The following is a 23,807-nucleotide window of genomic DNA, read 5'->3' on the forward strand; positions in this document are numbered from 1 at the left end:
TATGGTCTGTTCAGGTTGATCCCAGCATACATTGGGGGCTCCTAAGGGACCCGAGCCTAATGGATTTGTGGGAGTTCCAGACTGTGGAGTGCAGAGGTTGCGGCCACGGGCGAGAATCCCCATCTGAGAGGAGCGTTGCCGTTTTCGGTGCGTCAGGGTAAATTACCTTTTCTCTCCATGCAGAAGAATGCAAATGAGCAGAACTTTTAAAGAAGAATTTAAAGTAAAATTACGTCAAAATGTAGCTGCTTTGACCTCTTCGTCTCAGATCCGAGCATAGGCTTCCCCTTTGTGCTATTTGAAGGGACTTAGGATAAATTTGAAAAGCCTGAACTAAAGAAATGGTTGGAGAGACTCCGTCTCAAAGAAAAAAGAAAGAAAGAAAGAAAAGGAATGGTTGGTTTTATACTAGAGCGGAAGTGTGGTTTACATGAGAGATTTCAGAATCAAATATACTTGATTTTTCAAGACAATCTTCCTGTTATCTGGAGAGAAAAACGTGATTCAGGACGGCATGGAAACAGATAAAAGTACACAGAGAATTACTTGCCTTATCTTGAAGGATGAATAATTAACACATTTTCTTAAAACAGTCTAAACAAATGCCAAAGGGGGTTTGTTTTTCGTAGGAAAAGCTTGATTTCACTGTTGTAATCTAGCAACATTGAACTTTCAAAATGATTTTTGTAGTTTCCTATGCTATATAAAGCGGAAACATGGAATAATGAAGAGCAAAATGTCTTTTCATTCCCGACTGTGACAGAAAACAAATAGCAAGATAACAAACTTAATTGGATCAATGATCACATTAAGTGTAACTGGTCTAACACCTTAACTTAAGAAGGTTGTCAGGTTGGATTTTTTTTTTTTTTAAAGTCAGACCCAAATACGTGCTACCTACAGGTAATACTTAAAATATAAAAGCACTAATAGGTTAAAAGTAAAAGGATGGAAAAATATATAAAATCCTAACACTAGTCAAAAGAAAGCTGGAGTGGCTATATTAAAAACAAAGTGACTTCACCAAAAAGACTATATCAGGGATAAAGAAAGTTACATCATAATAATGATGAAGGATACAGTTCATCCAGTGGAAAGAACAAACCTAAATTATGCTCTTAATACAGCTTCTAAGTATGTGAGTAAAAACCTATTAGATCAATAAAGTAACAGACAAATCCACAATTATAATCAGATATTTCAACATATCTCTCTTGGTAATTGATAGAACTAATGCAGAAAAGCAACAGGGTATAGATTATCTAAACAACATATCAACCTGCTTGATCTCATTTACACTTCTGGAACACTCTTCTCAAAGACAGTAAAATTCATCTTAGGTGGACAGGGGACACTTACCAGCATATACCATATTCTGGGCCATAAAACAAGTCTCAATAAATGAGTAAATGAACTCAAGTCATACAAAGCATGTTTTTGACAAAAATGGAATTAAATTAGAAATCAATAACAGCTCACTATATATTGTCCAAAGTAGTAAAAATTTGAAAATGTATGAATACTACGATAATTGAAATTATATAATGTTTGAAAATTTCCTTTATGAGTCATAATTTTCTGTTATATCCTAAAGGGTAAACAATAACATATTTGCATTAAAACAAAATAATGTTTTTGTAGTAAGGAAAAAATTTTAAGCTATCTATATTGACTATACATTAAAGAGCAGAATAATTATTTTTGGTATATATTCCAATGCTTTAATCAATTTCTTAGCCAGTATCACCATATTTTTAAGGATATTTTTTCAACACAGTCTATTATTTTTAAATTTTGATAAAATTGTATGTAATCTTTAACGCTGGACTTTATGGTTAATAAACTTGAAATTATAGCTACCTTCAAATGGCACTTCTCTGAACACCATACCTTTTAAATTGAGATATATACTCTGCATATACTAAGGTAATCAGAAGTCTTAGAATATATCCAATGAAATGGAAAATATCCTCATGAGTATTGTGAACATGGAATATTAGATTGCAAATATTTTAGCAGTTGATGTATTTTGCCTCCACAGTACATCTCTACTTTTTTTTTTTTTTTTTTGCCACTTAGTCTAGGAAGGGTACATTTATTTCAAAATTATTCCTAAAGCCAAACAAATTGGCTCAATTTATGATACCTTTGAATGTTAAGCCAAATTTAGGTGTTACAGAAACATAAACCTTCTCAATTGCATTCCATTCTAACACAAATTGTAAATGTATCCAGTTAGAAATGGGAGCGCCATCAAAAGACTACTGCCATAGCTGAAGAAATTCCTATGCAAAACTGAAGAATTTCAAAATTAAATCCTGTATATAATATGTTAGTTCATGACTTTATTTATTCAGTTTCTTCCTTAATTTGTAGGACTAAATCCCATTGTCTTCATGTTGGCAAGTTCTGATAACTGAAATTCTGTTGAATTTCTATACTGAATAGGAGTAAGGATAGATGATATCACTGTTTTGTGCCAAATCAACAGAATCTTAAACAACCAAAGGGTTAAAGAACAAATAAAAAGAGAATTTAGAAAACATTTGAGATAAATACAAATTTACTAAAGTTCATGAGATGCTTACTGCTCAGGGAAAAATTTATAGCTCTACATGCCTATAAAAAGGAGGAAAGATGTCAAATCAATAACCTAACTGTATACACTTAGGAATTAGAATATGAAAAATAGAAAAAAAAAAGCAAAGCCAGGAGAAGAAAGGAAATAATAAAGATAAAAGTGAGGTTAGATTAAATAGAAAATAGAAAAATAATAGAGAAAATTTACAAAATTAAAAGCTGGTTCTTTGAAAAGATCAAAAAAAGTGGCAAAACTGTAGCAGGACTGAACAAGAAAAAAGAGAAAACATCAAAATTACTAAAGTCAGAGCTGAAAGTGGAGACATTACTAAACTTACAAAAATGAAAATGATGATAGAAGAAAATTATAAACAATTGTATGTCAACAAAATAACCTAAATGGAAAGGAAAAAGTCCTAGAAACACACAAACTATCACTGACTCAAGAAAAAATAGAAAATCTTAACAGGAGTGATGTCAGCAAGATAGAAGAATGGGACTTTCCAGCACTTAGCTCTCACAGAAACATCAATTTAAACGTATATCTATGCATGAACAAACTTTCACAGGAGCTAAAGAATCCAAGTAGCTCACTCAGAGGGGATGGGAATGAAGCAGCTAGTAGACAACTGTCTCTGAGACAGCAAAAATGTTGGATTTAGCAAAGATCTGAAAGCAGCTATTTTAATTATGTTCAAAGAACTAAAACAAGCCATATGTAAAGAATTTAAAGAAGAGTATGACAATAATACCCTGCCAGAGACTATCGACAGAGAGATGGAAATTATTACTGCAATGAAAGAACCAAGTAGAAATTCTAGAGTTGAAAAGCACAATAACTGAAATGAAAAATTCACTAGAAGAACTCATAGCAGATTTAACCTGAAAAAAGAATTAGTGAACTTGAAAATAGGTCAAGTCCATAAAATTATGCAGTCTGAAGAACAGAAAGAAAAACAGAAGGAATAAAAATGAAGAAAGCATCAGAGGCATGCAGTACACCATCAAGCAAACCAGCATACATATAAGAGGAGGGTCAGAAGGAAAGAAAAAGAAAAAATGCTTGAAAAATAATGGCCAAACTCTCTGTGAAGTTGATCACACACATGCACACACACCTACATTTACAAGAATGTGAACACACTCCAAGTGGGATAAACCCAGATATTAATACTTAATCAACATGTCTCAAGGAGAGCTACCCCAGAGTCAAATTGTCAGAAGCCAAGAACAAAGGGAAATCTTGAAAACAGCAAGGGAAACATTATTCATCATATAAACGAGATTCTCAACAGGACTACTGGCTGACTTCTCATCAGAAACAACAGAGAACAAAAGGCAGTGGGATGAGATTCAAAGTACTAAAAACAAACAAACAAAACAAAACAAAAAAACAAATAAAACCCTACCAGTCAACCAAGAATTCTATATCCAGAATATTCTCTCTCAAAATATAGATAAAATAAAGAGAATTGCAGATAAGGACTGAAAGCCTTTGTTGCTAGCAGACTTTCCTAATAAGAAATATTAAAGTTCTTTAGGATGAAGGTGATGGTCACTGGAATCCACACAAAGAAATAATGAGCACTGATTAAAGTCATTACATAGGTAAATAAAAGATAATATACACTTTTACTTTTTTATTTTAACTGATTAAAGATAACTGCATAAAACCATAATTATACAATTGTATTATTTTGTTCATAATGTATAAAGTTGTAATTTGTGTCACATTCATATTACTATGATAGCACAAAGGAAGGGAGCTATATTGGAGTAAACTTTCTGTATACTATTGATATTATTTTATTTATTTTGATTTTTAAAATTTTATTTCTAATTTTTTGTAGAGACAGGGTCTCACTATATTGCCCAGGCTGGTCGTGAACTCCTGGGCTCAGGCAATCCTTCCACCTCAGCCTCCCAGAGTGCTGGGATTACAGGTGTGAGCTACCATGCCTGACGACTATTGTTATTATTTTAGCAATAATCTCAATTAGATTTTTTTAAGCTAAGATATACATTCGTTCTTTTTAAAAGCTGAAAACAGACGGAAAACAAAAGGATGGAAAAAGATACAAATAGGTACCATACAAATGGTGATCAGAAGAGAACAGGAATGGTTATACTACCATCAGACAAAACAGACTTTCAAAATGTTACTAAAGAAAAAGAGATTTATTTAATGATAAAAGGGCGAGTTAATTAGAAAAATATAACTACAATGAACGTATATGCTCCTAAAAACAGGAGGCTACATACATGAAAGGAAAACTGGCAAAACTGAAGAGAGAAAATGACAGCTCAACAATAGAAGGTGGAGATTTTAACACTCTATTCTCAATACATATAACAACTAGACAGAAAATCTGCAAGGATATAGAAGACTTAAACGACACTACAAACTAGTTTGTCTTAACTGATGGTTGGTTGAACACTCAACCAACAATAAAATACATACTCAACATGCAACATTTTCTAAACTAAACAATATACTAGACCTATATATGGCAAATCACTCTGACCACAGTGAAAATAAAATTAGAAATCAAACACTGAGGAAATTTGGGAAATGTAAAAATATTTTGAAATTATTCAACACATTGCTAAATACCCCATGGATCAAAGAATAAATTATAAGAGAAATTAGGATGTATTTTTTATTTTACTTCCTAAAAATAGAGATGAGAATCTCACTATGTTGACCAGGCTGGTCTCAAACTCCTGGCCTCAAGCAACCCTCCCATCTTGGCCTCCCAAAATGCTGGGATTACCGGCATGAACCATCGCACCTTGCCTAGAATGTATTTTTAATAAAAACAAAAACAATCCAAATTTTTGGAGCAGCTAAATATGTTTTTATTTTTAGCTTTAAATGCCTATAGTGCTAGAAAAGAATAAAGATGTAAAATCATTTGGTAGACTTCACCAGTGAAACCATGTAGTCTTTGGCTTTTCTTTGTTAGGAGGTATTAGATTGCTATTCATTCTTCTTACTGGTCATAGGTATATTCAGATTTTCTATTTCTTCATTATTGAGTCTTAGAAAGGTGTGTGTTTCTAGAAACTTTTCCATTTTGTCTAGGTTATCAAATTTATTGGAATACCATTGTAAAAAGTACTCTTGAATAATGCTTTTTATTAGTATACAGTTGGTAGGAATGGAATGTTCCCTGTTTCATTTCTGATCCTAGTTATTTCAGTCTTCCTCTCTTAATCAATCTGCCTAATGGTTCTCAATTTTGTTGAGCTTTCCAAATAACCAACTCTTAGTTTTACTAATTTTCTCTATTTTTTATTCTCTAATATGTTAATCTCAAGCCTAATATTTTCATTTCCTTCCTTCTACTAGCTTCAGATTTAGTTTCTTCTTCTTTTCTAGTTTCTAATGGCATAAAGTTAGGGGGCTGACTTGAAATCTTTCTTCTTTTTTAATGTAAACACTAACAGCTATAAAATTCCCTTAACACTGCTTTTGCTGCATCCCATAAATTTGGTATGTTGTGTTTTCATTTTCATTTACCTCATTTTCATTTGTTTTGATTTCTTCTTTGATCCACTAGTTTAGAGTGTGCTTAGTTTTCACATACTTGTGGATTTTACAGTTTTACTTATGCTATTGAATTCTAGTTTCAATATTTTAACATTATGACTTCTTCTGTGGCCTAAGACATAGTTTATCCTGGATAATAATCCACATGCACTTGAGGAAAATGTGCACTCTGCTATTGTTGAGTGGAAATGTTATGTATATATGTGTGTTAGGTCCAATTGGCTCAAGTCTCCTATTTCCTTATTTATCTTCTGTCCTGTTCCTCTACATATTATTAAAAGTAGTGTATTGAAGTCTCCTACTATTATTGCATAGATGTCTATTTCTTCCTTCAATTCTGTCAATGTGTCCTTCATATATTTTGGAGCTCAGGTGTTTAGTGTATATGTATTTGTAATTGATATATCTTCTTGGTAAGTTGACCCTTTTATTATATATTCTTTGTCTCTTCTAACCTTTTTTAACTTATATTTTGTCTGATATTAATACAGCCATGCCCACTCTTTTTAATTGCTGTTTGCATGAAATATCTTTTTTCATCTTTTCACTTTCTTTTTGTTTGTTTTTTAGACAGAGTCTCGCTCTGTCGCCCAGGCTGGAGCGCAGTGACACGATGTCGGCTCACTGCAAGCTCCGCCTCCAGGGTTCACGCCATTCTCCTGCCTCAGCCTCCTAAGTAGCTGGGATTACAGGCGCCCGCCACCAAGCCCGACTAAGTTTTTGTATTTTCAGTAGAGACGGGGTTTCTCCATGTTGGTCAGGTTGGTCTAAAACTCCTGACCTCAGGTGATCCGCCCGCCTCGGCCTCCCAAAGTGCTGGGATTACAGGCGTGAGCCACTGCGCCCAGCCCATCTTTTCACTTTCAAACTATGTGTGTCCTTAGACCTAAAGTGACTTTCTTATAGATAGCATTTAGTTGGATCTCGTTCATTTATCGTCTCCCAATCTATGTCTTTTGATTGCCAAGTTTGATCCATTTACATTTAAAGTAACTATTGATAAGGAATGACTTATTTTTGCCATGTTGTTTTTTTCTGTATGTATTATAGTTCACCCAGTCCCACATTTCTTTTCTTACTGCCTTCCTCTGTGTTGATTTTCTGTAATAACACATTTAAATTTTTTATTCATTGTATTTTTGTTATTTTCTTAATGGCTGCTGTAGGGTTTATTATATACATCTTAGAATCAGCTTCAGAATAATACTAACTTGATCCCAGTGAGATATATAAATGTTATTTATATAGTTCTAATCTATCCTACTTTTCAATTCTATTATTGTTCTACATTATTATGTCTACACATGCTACAGACTCAAAAATACATTATTATACTTATTCTGTATAGGTTTATGTCTATTAAGGATGGAATAGAGTATATATATATTTATATGGTATTTTTAATATATAGCTTTTTATTTACTATTTCTACTTCTTTTTATTTGTTCCTATGAATTCTAGTTACTATCGCGTATCATTTCTTTACTCCAATACAACTCTGCTGTCATTTACTTCCTTTATGCTGCTATTGTCAAATATATTACATTTCCATGTCATATGGCCAATAATACAATTACGTACATATTATACAATTGCTTTTTAAATCTATTAAGAGAAAAAAGTAAAAGAAATGTGCATTTATGCTGCCTTTTATAATTACCATTTTGTGTGTGTGAGACACAGAGTCTCACTTTGCTGCCCAGGCTGGAGTGAAGTGGCATGATCTCAGCTCACTGTAACCTCTGCCTCCTGGTTTCAAGCGATTCTCCTGCCTCACCTTCTGAGTAGTTGGGACTACAGGTGCACACCACCATGCCCAGATAATTTTTGTATTTTTAGTAGAGACGGGGTTTTGCCATGTTGGCCAGGCTGGTCTTGAACTCCCAACCTCAGGCAATCTGCCCGCCTTAGCCCCTCAAAGTGCTGAGATACCAGGCATGAGCCACTATGCCTGGCTATAATTACCTTTAATTATAAATATTAATTTTGTTCTTTTTAAAAATGTGATTTTAAATTTTCATGTGTTTTACTTGCTTTCAGTATTAATAACTTTTTTTTTTTTTTTTACAATTTCTCATATGGCAGATCTGGGAGGGCTTTGTTTCACCTTTTTTTTGAAGGCAGCATTACTAGAAATAAGATCACGGTTCACAAAGCTCTTGTCCTTTGAGTACTTTGAATGTATCATCCCACTGCCTTCATCCCCTCCATTGTTTCTGATGAGAAGTTTGCTGTTAATCTATTGGGGTACCCTTGTGGCACATTGTTTTTCTCTTACAGCTTTCAACATTTCCTTTCACTTTTAACATTTTTACTATGACGTGTCTGTTTGTGGATATGTTTGCATTCATTCTGTTCACAGTTTGTTGAGATGCTTGTGAGTATAGATTAATGTTTGTTCAATAAATTGTGGATGTTTTTAGCCATTATTTCTTTGAATATTTTTGTGCTTCTCTTTCTCCTCACCTTATGGTATTCTCATTACATGTACACTGGTGCACTGAAAGGCGTCCTGAATTTCTCTGAGGCTCTGTTTATATTTCTTTGTTCTATTTTCTCATCCTATTTCTTCATTTTCCTATTCTATTTTCTAATGGGAAGATGGAATTGAGGTTGCATAATTTCTATTGATCTATTTGAAAGTTTTCTAATTCTTCTGCCAGCTCAAACTTATTTAGCCCTTCTAATGTTTTTTTATATTAGTTATTATAGTCTTCAACTCCAGAATTTACATTTGGTTCATCTTATGATTTCCTTTATTGATATTCTTTATTTGATGAGACATTATCTTTGTATTTTCCCTTACTGCTGTGAATATATATATAATGGCTACCTTGAAGTTTCTGTCTTTTAAATCTGATATCTGTTCCCTGTCAAAGGCCATTTCTGTTGCCTGCTTTTTTCCTGTTTATAAGTCGAACATTTCAGTTTCTTTGTATGTCTTACAATTTCTTGTTGATAAGTGGACATATTAGGTAACATACTATAGCGATTCTGGATACTGATTCCCTGTCCCCTTCTTCAGAGTGGTTTTTGTTGTTCTTCAGAGTGGTTTTGTTGTTTGTTTTGTTTTGTTATTTGTTTTCTGCTTTGACTAAGCTATTTTAGTGAAGTAGCTTGCAGTGGGAAGCATTTTGTTGTTCTTCAGAGGGTGCAGCCTTGGACATATGCAGAGTTACTCGTAGTTATTTGTTTTGTGTTTTCACTAAGCTATTTTAGTGAAATAGCTTGCAGTGGGAAGCATTTTGTTGCTCTTCAGAGGGTACAGCCTTGGACATACGCAGAATATACCCTGGTATGGTTTTAAACAGGAGTCTCTTTGACCATCTTTCCCTGATCTCTCTGTTAAGATGTTTGTCTCCTTTGGTATTATTTCTAGCCCACTAGGCTCCACTGGCTTCTGTCTGATCAGTCTACTGTTCTCCACAAGTCCTTGGAGCATTAATTACTAAGCAGTTTGGTATAATTTAAGCCAAGCAGGGCTAGTTTTTGAGGCCAGTCTTTAAGGTTTCTTTTGACCTTAGAAGGGCTCCTTAGCTGTGTCTTCCCCTGGAATTACCTGATTAATTAGCTGACTTACGGTTCATGTTGTTTTTAATTAAGGGAAGTTTCTGACACTGTTTCAAATAAATTCCATTCTTCTTGAGAGAGCTTCAGAGCTCTACTCTTATACACTGTCTCTCCCTCTGGACAAAATCTCTGAACCACCATTCTGGGCAATGGGCTGGGTGGTAGCCATTTTGTTTCTCTTGTGAAACCTCTGCCTTACAAGCAAGCTGAGGCAAAGGCAATCAGGGCCCAAATCTGAGTTCACTGTGCCTGGGCAGAGCTTCCAACCTATGGGTGGGAGCGGGGGAAGCAATGGAGCCCCAAGCCTCTTAGTTGCATCACCAGGAATTTAGCCTCTTCAACTGAGAGGAGGTGGGAATAAGAATCCCTGGAAGCCTGACCCTCCTGTTGTTATAAAACTTGATTGAGAGCTGGAGCCGCATAATCCTGGCAGCATCCACCCAGTGTGAAGCTTCCATCAAACTGAGCTGTGAAGACAAGAAGAGAGTGGGCTGTGTCTTAAATACCACAAATTCTCACTGCTCTTACCAAGTTTTAGTAGACTTTGTTGTTAGATATTTCATTCACTGTATACTCTTTGCACTCTTTCAGATCTCAAATAGTAAGGTTTTAAAAATAGTTTTTGTTTTTTGTTTTTTTTTTTTTTACTTTTACTTGTCTTGCTGGTAAATGAGCCTGCAGAGTCTCCCTATCCTATCATCCAGAAGTGGAACTTCATACAGTCATCTAACAATCGTTTAGCATTTTCTGTCATCTCATTTTGGAGAATCATAGATGTGGCAGAAATACATATTCTTGAAGAAAAAAAATGTCTCCCTTACAGGTACTGTGGTTTTAATAGGGTGTGGGATAAGTACATGACAACATGCATGGGATAGATGCTCTGCTCTCTGCAGATCTGTGCTTTTGAGCTACAGAACATAGAAGAATATATTGACTGTTCTTAGTCTTAATATATGACAATCTAGGTGTATCATTTAAGATTAAATTTGGTTGTGAGTAAAATAGTAAAACTGCATCAAATTAAAGTGGATAAAACAAGATAAGGTTAATTTCTCTGTCATATAATATGGATGTAAGCCTGATATTATGGCCTTGCCCCAAACCAATCATGAATTCTTCCACTGCTGGCATCAGAATGGTATGAGCTCTCAGACTTACACAGAACTGGGGAAAATCGTAAAGAATTTCTGGATATCCCTCACCCAGATTTCTCAAATATTAATATATTAAGCCAGCTGTGTTTTAAGAGAGGTTTCCAGAACTGCAAAAAATATTCACTTACATCCTACTGGCCATAAGTTATGTCACATGACAACATCTTGGAAAAATTAATGCAGTGCTTACTCTAGATAGTCATAGCCAACTGTTAATAAAAATTACTGGTTCTATAATCCTGGACTCTAATCTGTAATAACAGACTCTGACCCGCTGGGGAATCCAAGGAGAAAGTTTCACTTTCCGCAATTACAAATAACCACAGTGCAACCCTAGAGACCACACTTGTGCAGAAGACTCATAGAAATGGAATGGTATCCTAGAAATTAGAACACACAGGTCTCTCATCCCCCATACTGCAAACTGGATTATCATAATACCCTATAGAAGGATGACAGAAGGCCAGGCTTGGTGGCTCACGCCTGTAATCCCAGCACTTTGGGAGGCCGAGACAGGAGGATCACGAGGTCAGGAGATCGAGACCATTCTGGCTAACACGGTGAAACCCCGTCTCTACTTAAAAAAAAAAAAAAAATACAAAAAAATTAGCTGGGCATGGTGGCGGGCGCCTGTAGTCCCAGCTACTCAGGAGGCTGAGGCAGGAGAATGGCGTGAACCCAGGAGGCGGAGCTTGCAGTGAGCCGAGATTGCGCCACTGCACTCCAGCCTGGGCGACAGAGCGAGACTCCGTCTCAAAAAAAAAAAAAAAGGATGACAGAAATCTTCTGTCCAGTTTTTTTCTGGAGAATCTATGAACATTCAAAATATTATCTATTGTCGGCTGGGCGAGATGTCTCACACCTGTAATCCCAGCACTTTGGGGTCTGAGGCGGGCGGATCACTTGAGGTTAGGAGTTCATGACCAGCCTGGCCAACATGCTGAAAGCTGTCTCTACTAAAAACACAAAAATTAGCTGGGCGTGGTGACAGGTATCTGTAATCCCAGCTACTTGGGAGGCTAAGGCAGGAAAATCGCTTGAACCTGGGAGGCAGAGGTTGTGGGTGAGCCACGACTGCACCATTGCACTCCAGCCTGGGCAACAAAAGCAAAACTCCATCTCAAATATAAATCTATCTATCTATCTATCTATCTATTATCCATTATTGAATGTTCTTCATAACACTGCTCAGAAACACCATGACAAATTTGAATCAGACCAATATCTCCAAAAATGGGCAAGCAGATTAATGTGTCATTTCAGGCAGGCCCTAGCAGGAGATAAACTTCTCAGCTATCACCATACATAAAACCTTATAATTCAATAAAATATCAAATGCAAACAAGAGCAGATCATAGAAATGTAAGTTGAGAAAAATCAGAGTGAACTTCTGACCTTACAATGACATTTTCTACTCTGAAACTATTAAAAGAATTCTAACAAAAGCAGCATCTTCTTCCATACCTGTAACTGCCATGTGCACCCATAGCAGCCAGATTTCTTGGTCTCAAAGGCTCTTTTCCTCTAAATAGAACCAGGACACCCTACGAGGGTACTGAATCATGGGTTGATTCCATGACTCAGGACAAGAGGCATGGGGAACATGGACCAACAAAGAAGGATCAGTCTAAAACATCTTCTTAGGACCTGAACACAATATTCATTTAAAAAGTGAAAAGAAAAAAAGAAGTCAAAAAAACAAATGTAACTGGACTCCTACTGGCTACACATCAAATTATCATAATTACTACAGATGCTTCTCAACTTATGACAGCGTTATATCCAAATAAACCCATCACAAATTGAAAACATCATATGCCAAATGTGTATTTATGACCTACAATATTTTCAACTTAACATAGCCCCATCTTAGTTTGAGAAGCATACTCTGACTGAGTATGTCTTAGTCCATTTTGTGTTGCTATAAAAGAATATCTGAGGCTGGGTGATTAATAAAGAGGTTTATTTGGCTCACTGTTCTGCAGAATGTACAAGAATCATGGTGCGGCATCTGCTTCTGCTAAGGGTCTCAGGCTGCTTCCACTCATGGCAGATGATGAAGGGAGAGCCAGTGTATGCAGACATCACATGGCAAGAGAGAAAACAAGAGGGTGAGGGAGGAGGTGCCAGGTTCTTTTGAACAACCAGCTCTCACAAAAATTAACAGAGTGATAGCTCACTCACCCCTAAATCCAGAGAGGGCATTAATTTATTCATGAGGGATCTTCCACCATGACCCAAACACCTTCCATTAGGCCCCACCTCCAACACTGAGATCAAACTTCAACATGAGATTTGGAGGGACAAATATCCAAACTATAGCAACATATCACTTTTGCACCATCATAAAGCTGAGAAATTGTTAGTTGACATTGTTGGGGACCATCTCTATAATAGTTCATTGGAACAAGTCTGTTAAAAATCATGTTCATACTGATACACAAAACATGTAATCATCATACATCTAGTATCATGTCACACTCAAAAGATAAATGGTTATAAATTTTACAAAAGGAGGCTGCAGTTAGGAATGTTTAATTTACTGTTTGTTGATAGTAGGTGAGAAAGAACTGTTCATATGCCTTTTTTCCACCAACTTGATGTTTGTTTAGAATGTATAGTTACCTATTTGTATTGATCTGTAAAAGCAAGATGGAACAAATACAGAAAAGTTTGAGTAAGCCAGACACTTTTGGAAGGGGCAGTGTACTAGAAATGGGAAAAATGTATCCATATTAACGGCTACTCATAACTCCTATGAATCAGGTAAAAGGAGGTCCAAATAAAAATCAGTGCTAGGGAGTGAAGGTCAGACTCACAAACCAAATAAACGAAATATTCAATACATTTCACAATAAGAAAATACCCTAATGTCCTAATGAAAAAGAATAAAAACACATACTCGATCCTCTTCTCCTAGGAGATGAAATATATTGTTTTAAAAATGAGTTACTCCAATAAGATATGAATAAGCAATACATAAATATATAATAAACATAACAGACCAGTTAGATATATAATAGACAACAGATTAAATACTGCTGACTAAGCACAACTTAAGGGGATTATATAATTAAATGTATCCAAAAAAACCATTATTTAATTGACCTGTCATTTTCTAATACATCTTTGTTACTAAAAATTTAAGCAACTTAGTAACCATGACTCTGGGTCATCTGATATCATAATGTGGTTCAAGGTCCAGCAATCTTCTGTTTCTTTGATTGTATTTCCTTGTTTCAGGACAGGTAAAAATGTTAATAGCATAATAAAGACCAAACTGTCCAATTATCAAAACTGTGAAGCAGCACCAATGTCAAAGAATTACAAATAAAAGGAATAAGAATTTTTTGAAAAGCAACTAAAATTGAGAAAATTCTTTTTGTAAGTGAATTCAGTATGTTCACTGAGCTTGTAAGCAAGGAAATAGTCTATGGATGCCTTCTCTGCTTTTAAAAGTAGTAGGTGATTTTTAAATTTTTACATACTTGGTTTGTAACTTTAGCAAATATTTTAAAGTGTTTTATTATGTTTGCAAAGGGACTGTGACTTCCAACTTAGAAATCCCAAGATTGCATGATGATAGAGTTTCACTGGAAGGCCTCCTGGGATCTCTCTTTTATGACAATTCTTAATGAGATACCAGAATGTGCAATGACCCATAAAGGAGTTGTGCTGGGTTAATACCCGGGGAATCTGTTGAGTTCAAAAAAGAAAGTCAAAGAGAATCAATATGAAAAAGATGAAAGTGGAAATAAAAAATAGGAACATGAGACTAGAAAGCCAGGTTTTAAATAGTCTCGTTTTGTAAGATTTATAAGATCATTGCATTAACAAAACCTGAAAACTGTTTAGAAAATTATAACTTTACCTATGATTATAGATACAATTAAATGTTAAGAAATAGAATTAAGTAGTCTATCAAAAGCATAATAATCTGATAAGGGTATATTCACAAAAAGAAGAAAGCTATCAATATAAATTATCATTTTATAGATTTTTAAATGCACTGGAATAAAATCACAAAGGATTATTATTGATCTTTAAAAAAGTTAAGCTCTCTAATTCATGATGCCACAATGGTATCATGTTTTATAGCTTGATTTAAAGGCTTAATTTTTTTCAAAGTTTATCAACAGCTCACGTACCAGCCATGATATATATAGGTGCTGATGATAAATGCTGAACAAAAACAAGGTTCCAGACAAAACAATCTTGGCTCCCTGAAAAAACTAGAGGGTGCTAATTTTGTAATGAATATACTGTCAGCCTTATCACACAAGTTGACTTATGTTGACAACCTTAATGGCATTCATTTTTGAATAGTCTATTTCAATTTTCATTTTGTATTCAATCCACAGCTAAAACACACATGACTATAAATATTCAGAGGTCAAAGTCTCTCCATAGATTGTTTATCCACTACAAATTAGATCTTTACAATGGACTTATGGCGGTTACCAGCTTACCCAAATGATCAAACTTAGTTTCACTAATGCAAGGACCTGTACTTAAATGTTTTCTGACAGTAAAACATGACATACAAATAGCCTACAAAGTATTCTTCTCCAAAATGTTTAATCTGACCTAACAGAGCCTCTGGACTCAAATTCCCTTGTACAGAATATGCAACAAAGAGAACAACGCTAAATGACACTATAAAGAAAGAAATCTAAACACATAGACAATTTTCCTGGGCTAATCAAAATTCAATCTCATTTTTTAAGAATGAGGAGATGGACCAGGCCTTTTCAAAACTATCAAGCAGATAGTCAGGGCCTGTGAAGTGTGCCAAAGAAATAATCCCCTGCACTGTAGGCCATACATTTCAATCCCTGTATCTTGTTAAGTTAATCCCCTCCTTGTTAAGTTTGTCTTTTCCAGAATCGAAGCTGTAAAGCCACAACTCGTTCTTCAAATGGAGCCCCAGATGCAGTCCATGACTAAAATCTACCGCGGACCCCTGGACCGGCCTGCTAGCCCATGCTCCAATGTTAATGACATCGAAGGCACCCCTCCAGAGGAAATCTCAACTGTACAACCCCTACTACACCCCAATTCAGCAGGAAGCAATTAGAGCAGTTGTTGGCCAACCTCCCCAACAGCACTTGGGTTTTCCTGTTGAGAGGGGGTACTGAGAGACAGGACTAGCTGGATTTCCTAGGCCGATTAAGAATCCCTAAGCTTAGATGGGAAGTTGACCACATCCACCTTTAAACACAGGGCTTGCAACTTAGCTCACACCTGACCCATCAGGTAGGAAAGAGAGCCCGCTAAAATGCTAATTAGGCAAAAACAGGAGGTAAAGAAATAGCCAATCATCTATTGCCTGAGAGCACAGCAGGAGGGACAATGATCAGGATATAAACCCAGGCATTCGAGCCGGCAACGACTACCCTCTTTGGGTCCCCTCCCTTTGTATGGGAGCTCTGTTTTCACTCTATTAAATCTTGCAACTGCAAAAAAAAAAAAAAAAAAAGAATGAGGAGAAAGGAGAAATGTTCTAGGTCAGTGGCTCTCTAACTCTGGTTGGTATCACAATCACCTGGAGAAATAATAAAAAACATAGAGGCCCAGAATTATAAGCTAGGGCTTAAGCCTCTGTAGCTTTACTAAGTGCCACTGTTGATTCTAATACCTACCAAAATTTGAGAGCCTACATTCATAGGATTTCCAGGCTACAATACACTAAAGAGAGATAACCAAATGCAATGCAGATTCTGCAATGGATTCTCCTTTGAATATGAATAGCTGTAATAGATGGTTTGGAAGCCAATGAAGAAATCTGAAAATGGAATGAGATTACAGAATTATGAATACTTTCCTTAACGGTAATTATGGTACAATGGCTATATGATATTGTCTTCATGTTTGGTTGATACACATGTTGATTAAATAAAGGGTAAAGTGTCATGATGTCTAAAACTTATTCTCAATGGTACAACAAATATACAAAAAATAAACGTGCAAATTGTTAACAATTTTGAATCTAGGTTGGGGTATATGATTGTATATTTGACTATTCTTTCAAAACCCACAACAAGTATCAACTAGGTTTACCATCTTTTATGGGGAGAATTTGTGGTATCCCAAAGCAATTACAATAGCAACATCAAAAATCACTGGTCATTGATCACCATGATAGATATATAACAATGAAATAGTTTGAAATGTTCTGAGAATTACCAAAATGTGACGTAAAGACATGAAATGCACACCTGACGTTGGGAAAATGGACCTGATCGTCTTGCTCACCACAGGGTTGCCACAAACCTTCAGTTTGTATAAAACACAATAACTGCAATGCACAATTCAGCGAGGTATGCCTGCATCTGGTAAATTATTTCATAGGGAGTATATTGTGAACATGACAACTACCCTATATTCCTCATTCAAAGACTTTCTCACAAGAATTATCTTCTCCGAACTCTAAGGTATTTAGTGTGGCTATAAAACGCCCCACATTCCTTACACTCAAAGATTTCTCAGAAGTATGAATACTCAGAAGTTGAGCAAATCCCAGGCCATGATGAAAGTTCTTCACACATTCTTCTATGTTCACAAGATTTCTCATCAATATGAGCTCTCTGGTGTTGAGTAAATTTTTCGTACACAGTGAAGGCTTGTCCACACTCCTTATGGTCACAAAATTTCTAACTATTCTGAATTTTCTGATGTTGAGACAGCTGATCATCCACAGTAAATGCTTTCCCATATTCCTTACATTATAGGGTTTCTCACCAGTATGAATTTTAACATGTTGAACAATGTTTGAGCTACAACTAAAGGTCTTCCCACATTCCGTACATTCACAGGGTTTCATACCAGTATGGATTCTTTGATGTGCAGTCAGGACCAAATTAAATCTGAAAGTTTTCCCACACTCCTTACATTCATAGAGTTTCTCACCAGTATGAATACTCTGATGTTGAACAAGGTTTGAGCCACTATTGAAGGCCTTCCCACATTTCTCAAATTCAAATGGCTTCTTGCCAGTATGAATGACCTGAAGTCCAGCAAGCTATGTCAGAAAACTGAAGGCCTTTCCACATTCTTTACATTCAAAGGGTTTTTTACCAGTGTGAATTTGGTAATGTTAAATAAGTTGGTAATGATATCTAAAGGTCTTCCTCCACTCCTAGCATACAAAGAGTTTCTCACTGGAATGAATTTTCTGATGCTGAATAACGTTTGAACCACGAATGAAGCCTTTCCCACACCCCTTACATTCACTTGGTTTTACACCAGCACGAATACTCTGATGTTGAACATGGTTTGAGACACGATTAAAGGACTTTCCACATTCCTTACATTCAAGATGGCTTCTCACCTGTGTGAATGTTCTTATGGCGATTAAGCTGGGTGGGAAGACTAAAAACCTTTCCACATTCCTTACATTCAAAGGGTTTCTCACCAGTATGCAATTTCTGATGTCGAATAAGTTGCATATGAAGTCGAAAGGCTTTCCCACACTCCTTACATTCAAAGGGTTTCTCACCAGTATGCAATTTCTGATGTCGAATAAGGTGCATATGAAGTCGAAAGGCTTTCCCACATTCCTTACATTCAAAGGGTTTCTTTCCAGTATGAATACTTCGATGTTGATTAAGATTTGAACCACGACGAAAGAATTTCCCACATTCCTTACATTCAAATGGTTTCTCACCTGTGTGAGTTTTCTGATGTTGGGAAAGTTGTAGGTAAAGTCTAAAAGCCTTCCCACACTCCTTACATTCATAGGGCTTCTCACCAGTGTGAATACTCTGATGTTGAACAAGGCTTGAGCCACGATTGAAGGCCTTCCCACAGTCTTGACATTCAAATGGCTTGTCACCAGTATGAATTCGAGAATGTTCAATAAGTTGGCAATGATATCTAAAGGCCATCTCACATTCCCTACATACAAAAGGTTTCTCATTGGAATGAATTTTCTGATGCTGAATAAGGTGTGCACCACGATTAAAGCCTTTCCCACACTCCTTACATTCATATGGTTTTATACCAGCATGAATACTCTGATGTTGAACAAGGTTTGAGCTACGATTAAAGGACTTCCCACATTCCTTACATTCAAACGGTTTTTCACCTGTGTGAATGTTCTTATGGCGATTAAGCTGGTTGAGAAGACTAAAGGCCTTCCCACATTCCCTGCATTCAAAGGGTTTCTCACCAGTATGAATCTTCTGATGTCGAACAAGCTTTGTCAGAAGAGTAAACGCCTTTCCACATTCTTTACATTCAAAGGGTTTCTCACCAGTATGAATTTGGCAATGTTCAATAAGTTGGTAATGATATCGAAAGGCCATCCCACATTCCTTACATACAAAGGGTTTCTCATTGGAATGAATTTTCTGATGCTGAATAAGGTGTGCACCACGATTAAAGCCTTTCCCACACTCCTTACATTCATATGGTTTTACACCAGAATGAATACTCTGATGTTGAACAAGGTTTGAACTACGATTAAAGGACTTCCCACATTCCTTACATTCAAACAGTTTCTCACCTGTGTGAATGTTCTTATGGCGATTAAGCAGGGTAAGAAGACTAAAGGCCTTTCCACATTCGTTACATTCAAAAGGTTTCTCACCAGTATGAAATTTCTGATGTCGAGTAAATTGTATGTGAAGTCGAAAGGCTTTCCCACACTCCTTACATTCAAAGGGTTTCTCTCCAGTATGAATACTCTGATGCTGAATAAGATTTGCACTACGACTAAAGTATTTCCCACATTCCTTACATTCATACGGTTTATGTGTATTGCAAATAAGAGAAGCATGAGGAGTATAAGTAGGCAGTTTTTCATAGCTGATCATCTTTTGATTGATATTTCCTTCTTGATATCCCTGTAGTCCCTCAAATCGTCTACATTCTGAGTCATTTCTAAAATAAAAGGCCTCAACGCCAAGAGTTGTACTTATTTGCTTTATAACCTGTTTGGGTAAATTTACTTCAGAGGTATCATTTTCTGGAGATGCTTTCTCAGGTCCATATTTTGACTCCAAATCTGAAAGAAATGAAGAAAGCAAACCTATTTTATTTTCCTATAACACACATGCATACAAAGTCCTTTCATCAACTGAAACCATCAATTCAAACCAATAAAACCTTTATTGATTTTATTAGCCAAAACCAACAAAGTTGGTAGATAGAACCTTTCTCATATCACTTCTGTTTCCAGTGGAAGCAAATGCACATCTGAGCCAGCCTGGTTATGTACATGTAAAAATCGGAAAACGAACCACAGAAGGTTGAACCTAACTAGGTCAACTATCTGTTGAAACATATTGATATGTTCTATAGGACTTAAGACCATGAGACCCATAGTTTCATAGTCAGTAATTAGAATGTCCAGGATGCAATCCAAATATACTGGCATATACAAGAAAATTTCAACTCACATTGGAAAAGAAAATCAACAGCAGCATTCTGCCAGGGGCCTGGGAATCACCCCACCCCTGCTTACCACAAGAACCAGCACGTACAACTGGGGGGCCTAAGGTCAGGTCCAGCAGACCCAGCTCTGTGCCCAAGTCCCCAAGCACACCATCTGGGGACCCGGGGATCACCCTGATCCATCTACCACCTTTGCTACCTAAGCACTCATCACAGAGGCCTAAGGTCAGACACATACAACCTGCTGTTTCCTCCACAACTGGTACCCACCGGTACTCACAACCAGAAGTTCTGGGGACTGGCCCACCCAGCCCATCACAGTCACCTCCAACACCAAGCACTTACTGCTTGGGAGCCAGAAGATTGTCCTGTTCACTACTACTACCATCACCCATGCCACACTTGCTGCCCAAGAATCCAAGAACCCATCCACCTACCCAGCATACCACTACCACTGCCAGCACTATCCAAACTACGAGGAGGCCAAAGAATCAATGTGCCTAGACACACTAATACTAGTACCAGCATACACTATGCTGGGGCCCCAAAACAGGCACATCTGGACTGCCACTGCCACCACCAGAGCCCAAGGACTTGCCTACCTTGTGTCCTTGTGCTAGGCCATTCTTGCATTAAAGGAATACCTGAGACTGGGTAATTTACGAAAAAATGAGTATTAACTGGCTCATGGTTCTGCAGGTTGTACATGGCGCTAGCATCTGCTCAGCTTCTGGAGAGGCTTTAGGGGCCTTTTACTCATAAAAGAAGGCAACACAGGACAAAGAATGTCACACAGCAAGAGAAGGAACAAGAGAGAGAACAAGAAGAAGTGCCATATACTTTTAAACAACCAGGTCTTGCAAGAACCCACTTACTATTGTGAGGACAGCACCAAGGGGATGGTGCTAAGCCATTCATGAGAAATCAACCCCTATGATCCAATTACCTCCCACCAGGCCCCATCTCCAACACTGGGGATTACATTTCAACATGAGATTTAGAAGTGAAAATATCTAAACTATATCACTCCTCATCCCCAATAAAACTTCACCGTACCCTCCACTAACCATTACAACCAAAGCCAATGAAGAAATCACAGACACCAAAGGCACTGTTTACAGCCAAAAAAAAATCATAACACTACATAACAACACTACTGCACACGCCCAGAATCAAAGCAAAAATGCCCTATCCAACCCTATTAACCATAGATACATCTTTAGGAAAAAAGCCTCCCCTACAAAAGCAAATTCAAAAAAATGGGAATAGACACAGGAAATAACAAAAAAAAAAAAAAAGAAGGAAACATGACATCTCCACAGGAACATAATAATTCTCCAGAAACATTCCAATGGGGGAAAAATGCTATATCCTAGCAAAAGAATTCAAAATAATTATATTAAAGAAGCTAAGTGAGATACAAGAGAATTCGGAAGAACAATACAAACAAATCAGAAAAAAAAAACCTCAGGATAAGAAGAAGAAACTTACCAATTTCATTATAAAAAAGAACCAAACAGAAATTCTGAAACTGAATAATTCATTGAATAAAATATAAAATACATTCAAAATCTTCAACAACAGACTAGATCAAGTAGAAGAATCTCAGAACATAAAGCCAATTCTTTTGAAATAACCCAGTCAGACAAAAATAGAAAAACAAAAAAAGAAAAAGAAACAAAGACTCTATATGGGACATCATAAAACAACCAAATATTTGAAATTTTGAGGTCCCAGCGATGAAGAGAAAAAATAAAGGAAAGAAAATCTATTTAATGAAATAACAGCTGGCAACTTTCCAATTCTAGCAAGAGATGTAGACATCCAGATACAGGAAGCTCAGAGATACCCAAATACATAACAACACAAAAACGTCTTCTCCATGGAACATTATGGTCAAAATACAAAAGTCAAAGACAAAGAGAGAATACTAAAAACAGCAAGAGAAACGCATCTAGTCATTTACAAGGGAACTCTCATCAGCCAAACAGCAGATTTCTCAACAGAAAGAAATGAGAGAGAATGAAATGGTATATTCAAAGTGTTGAAAGAAAAAACTTGCCAGTCAAGGATACTATCCTCAGCAAATTATAAAACATAAATGAAGAAGAAATAATCTTTCCCAGACAAAAGCTGAGGGCAGACCAGCTCTACAAGATATGCTTAAGAGTCCTACACCTAGAAGTGAAAGAATATCTGCCATTGTGAAAACACACAAAATTATAAAACCCACTGACACAGCAAACACACAAATAAGCAGAAAGAACCCAAATGTTACCCCTATAGAAAACAACCAAACCACAATGATAAAAAATAAAAGAGAAAGAAAGGAACAAAGGATACACAAATCAACTAGAAATCAATTAATAAAATGACAAGAATAAGCCCTCACATATCAGTAATCACATTGAATGTAAATGGATTAAACTTTTCATCTAAAAGATATAGATGGAATGGATTTTTTAAAAAGTGACCCAATTATATGCTGCCAACAGACTCATCTCACTGGTAAAGACATATATGGATTGAAAGTAAAGGAATGGTAAAAGATATTCCATGCAAATGGAAACCAAAAGTGAGCAGGAATAGCTATATTTATATCAGACAAAAAAGATTTTAAGTCAAAAGCAGCAAAAAAGAGACAAAGAACATCACTGTATAATGATAAAGGGATCAATTCAGCAAGCGGATATAACAATTCTAAACATACTATAATCCCAACAACAGAACACCCAGATATATAAGGTGAATATTATTAGATCAAAAGGGAGAGAGATGTACTCCAGTGCAATAATCATTGGGGATTTCAACACCCCACTCTGAATTACACAGATCATCTAGATAGAAAATTAACAAGAAACACTGGATTTAAACTTCACATTAGACAAAACAGGCCTAACAGACATTTACTGAACATTTCATCAAATAGCTACAGAATACACATTTTCTCATTAGCACACAGAACATTCTCTAGGATAGACCATATGTTAGGATGCAATTCTTAACAAATTCTTCAAAACCAAAATTATATCAAGTCTTTTCTGAGACATGGAATAGAATGAGAAATCAGTAACAAGAGGAACGTTGGAAACTGTACAACACATGAAAATTAAACAACCTGCTCCTATATAACCACTGGGTCAAGAAAGAACATAAGGAGGAAATTAAAAAATTTCTTGAAACAAATGAAAATCAGAATACAACATACCAAAACCTATGGGATACAGCAAAAGTACTGCTAAGAGCGAAGTTGATGGCAATAAACACCTACATTGAAAAAGCAGAAAGACTTCAAATAAACAATCTAGCGAAATCAGGGTAGAACTAAATAAAATACAGGCTAAATAATACAAAAGATCAATGAAATGGAAAGTTGTTTTTTAAAAAACATAAATAAAATTAATAAACCCCTAGCTAGACTAACCAAGAAGAAAAGAGAAGAAATAAGCAAAATCAGAAATAAAAAAGGAGATATTACCACTGACACCACAGAAACAGAAAAGATCATCAAAATAGAAAAGCTGAACAGGCCAATAATGAGTAATGAGATT

At 36.1% G+C, this 23,807-nt stretch overlaps 1 protein-coding gene across 1 annotated transcript in view; it reads right to left on the reverse strand.

Moving 5' to 3' along the window:
- LOC100978560 (zinc finger protein 780B) overlaps window positions 1–23,807 on the reverse strand; it is a 110,191-nt gene that overhangs the window by 23,562 nt on the left and 62,822 nt on the right. Inside the window, 1 exon segment of the mRNA XM_063600266.1 lies at window positions 19,794–19,867. Within this exon segment, the coding sequence (XP_063456336.1) occupies window positions 19,794–19,867 (74 nt within the window).

Source organism: Pan paniscus, chromosome 20, assembly GCF_029289425.2.
Source record: "Pan paniscus chromosome 20, NHGRI_mPanPan1-v2.0_pri, whole genome shotgun sequence".
Lineage (NCBI taxonomy): Eukaryota > Metazoa > Chordata > Mammalia > Primates > Hominidae > Pan > Pan paniscus.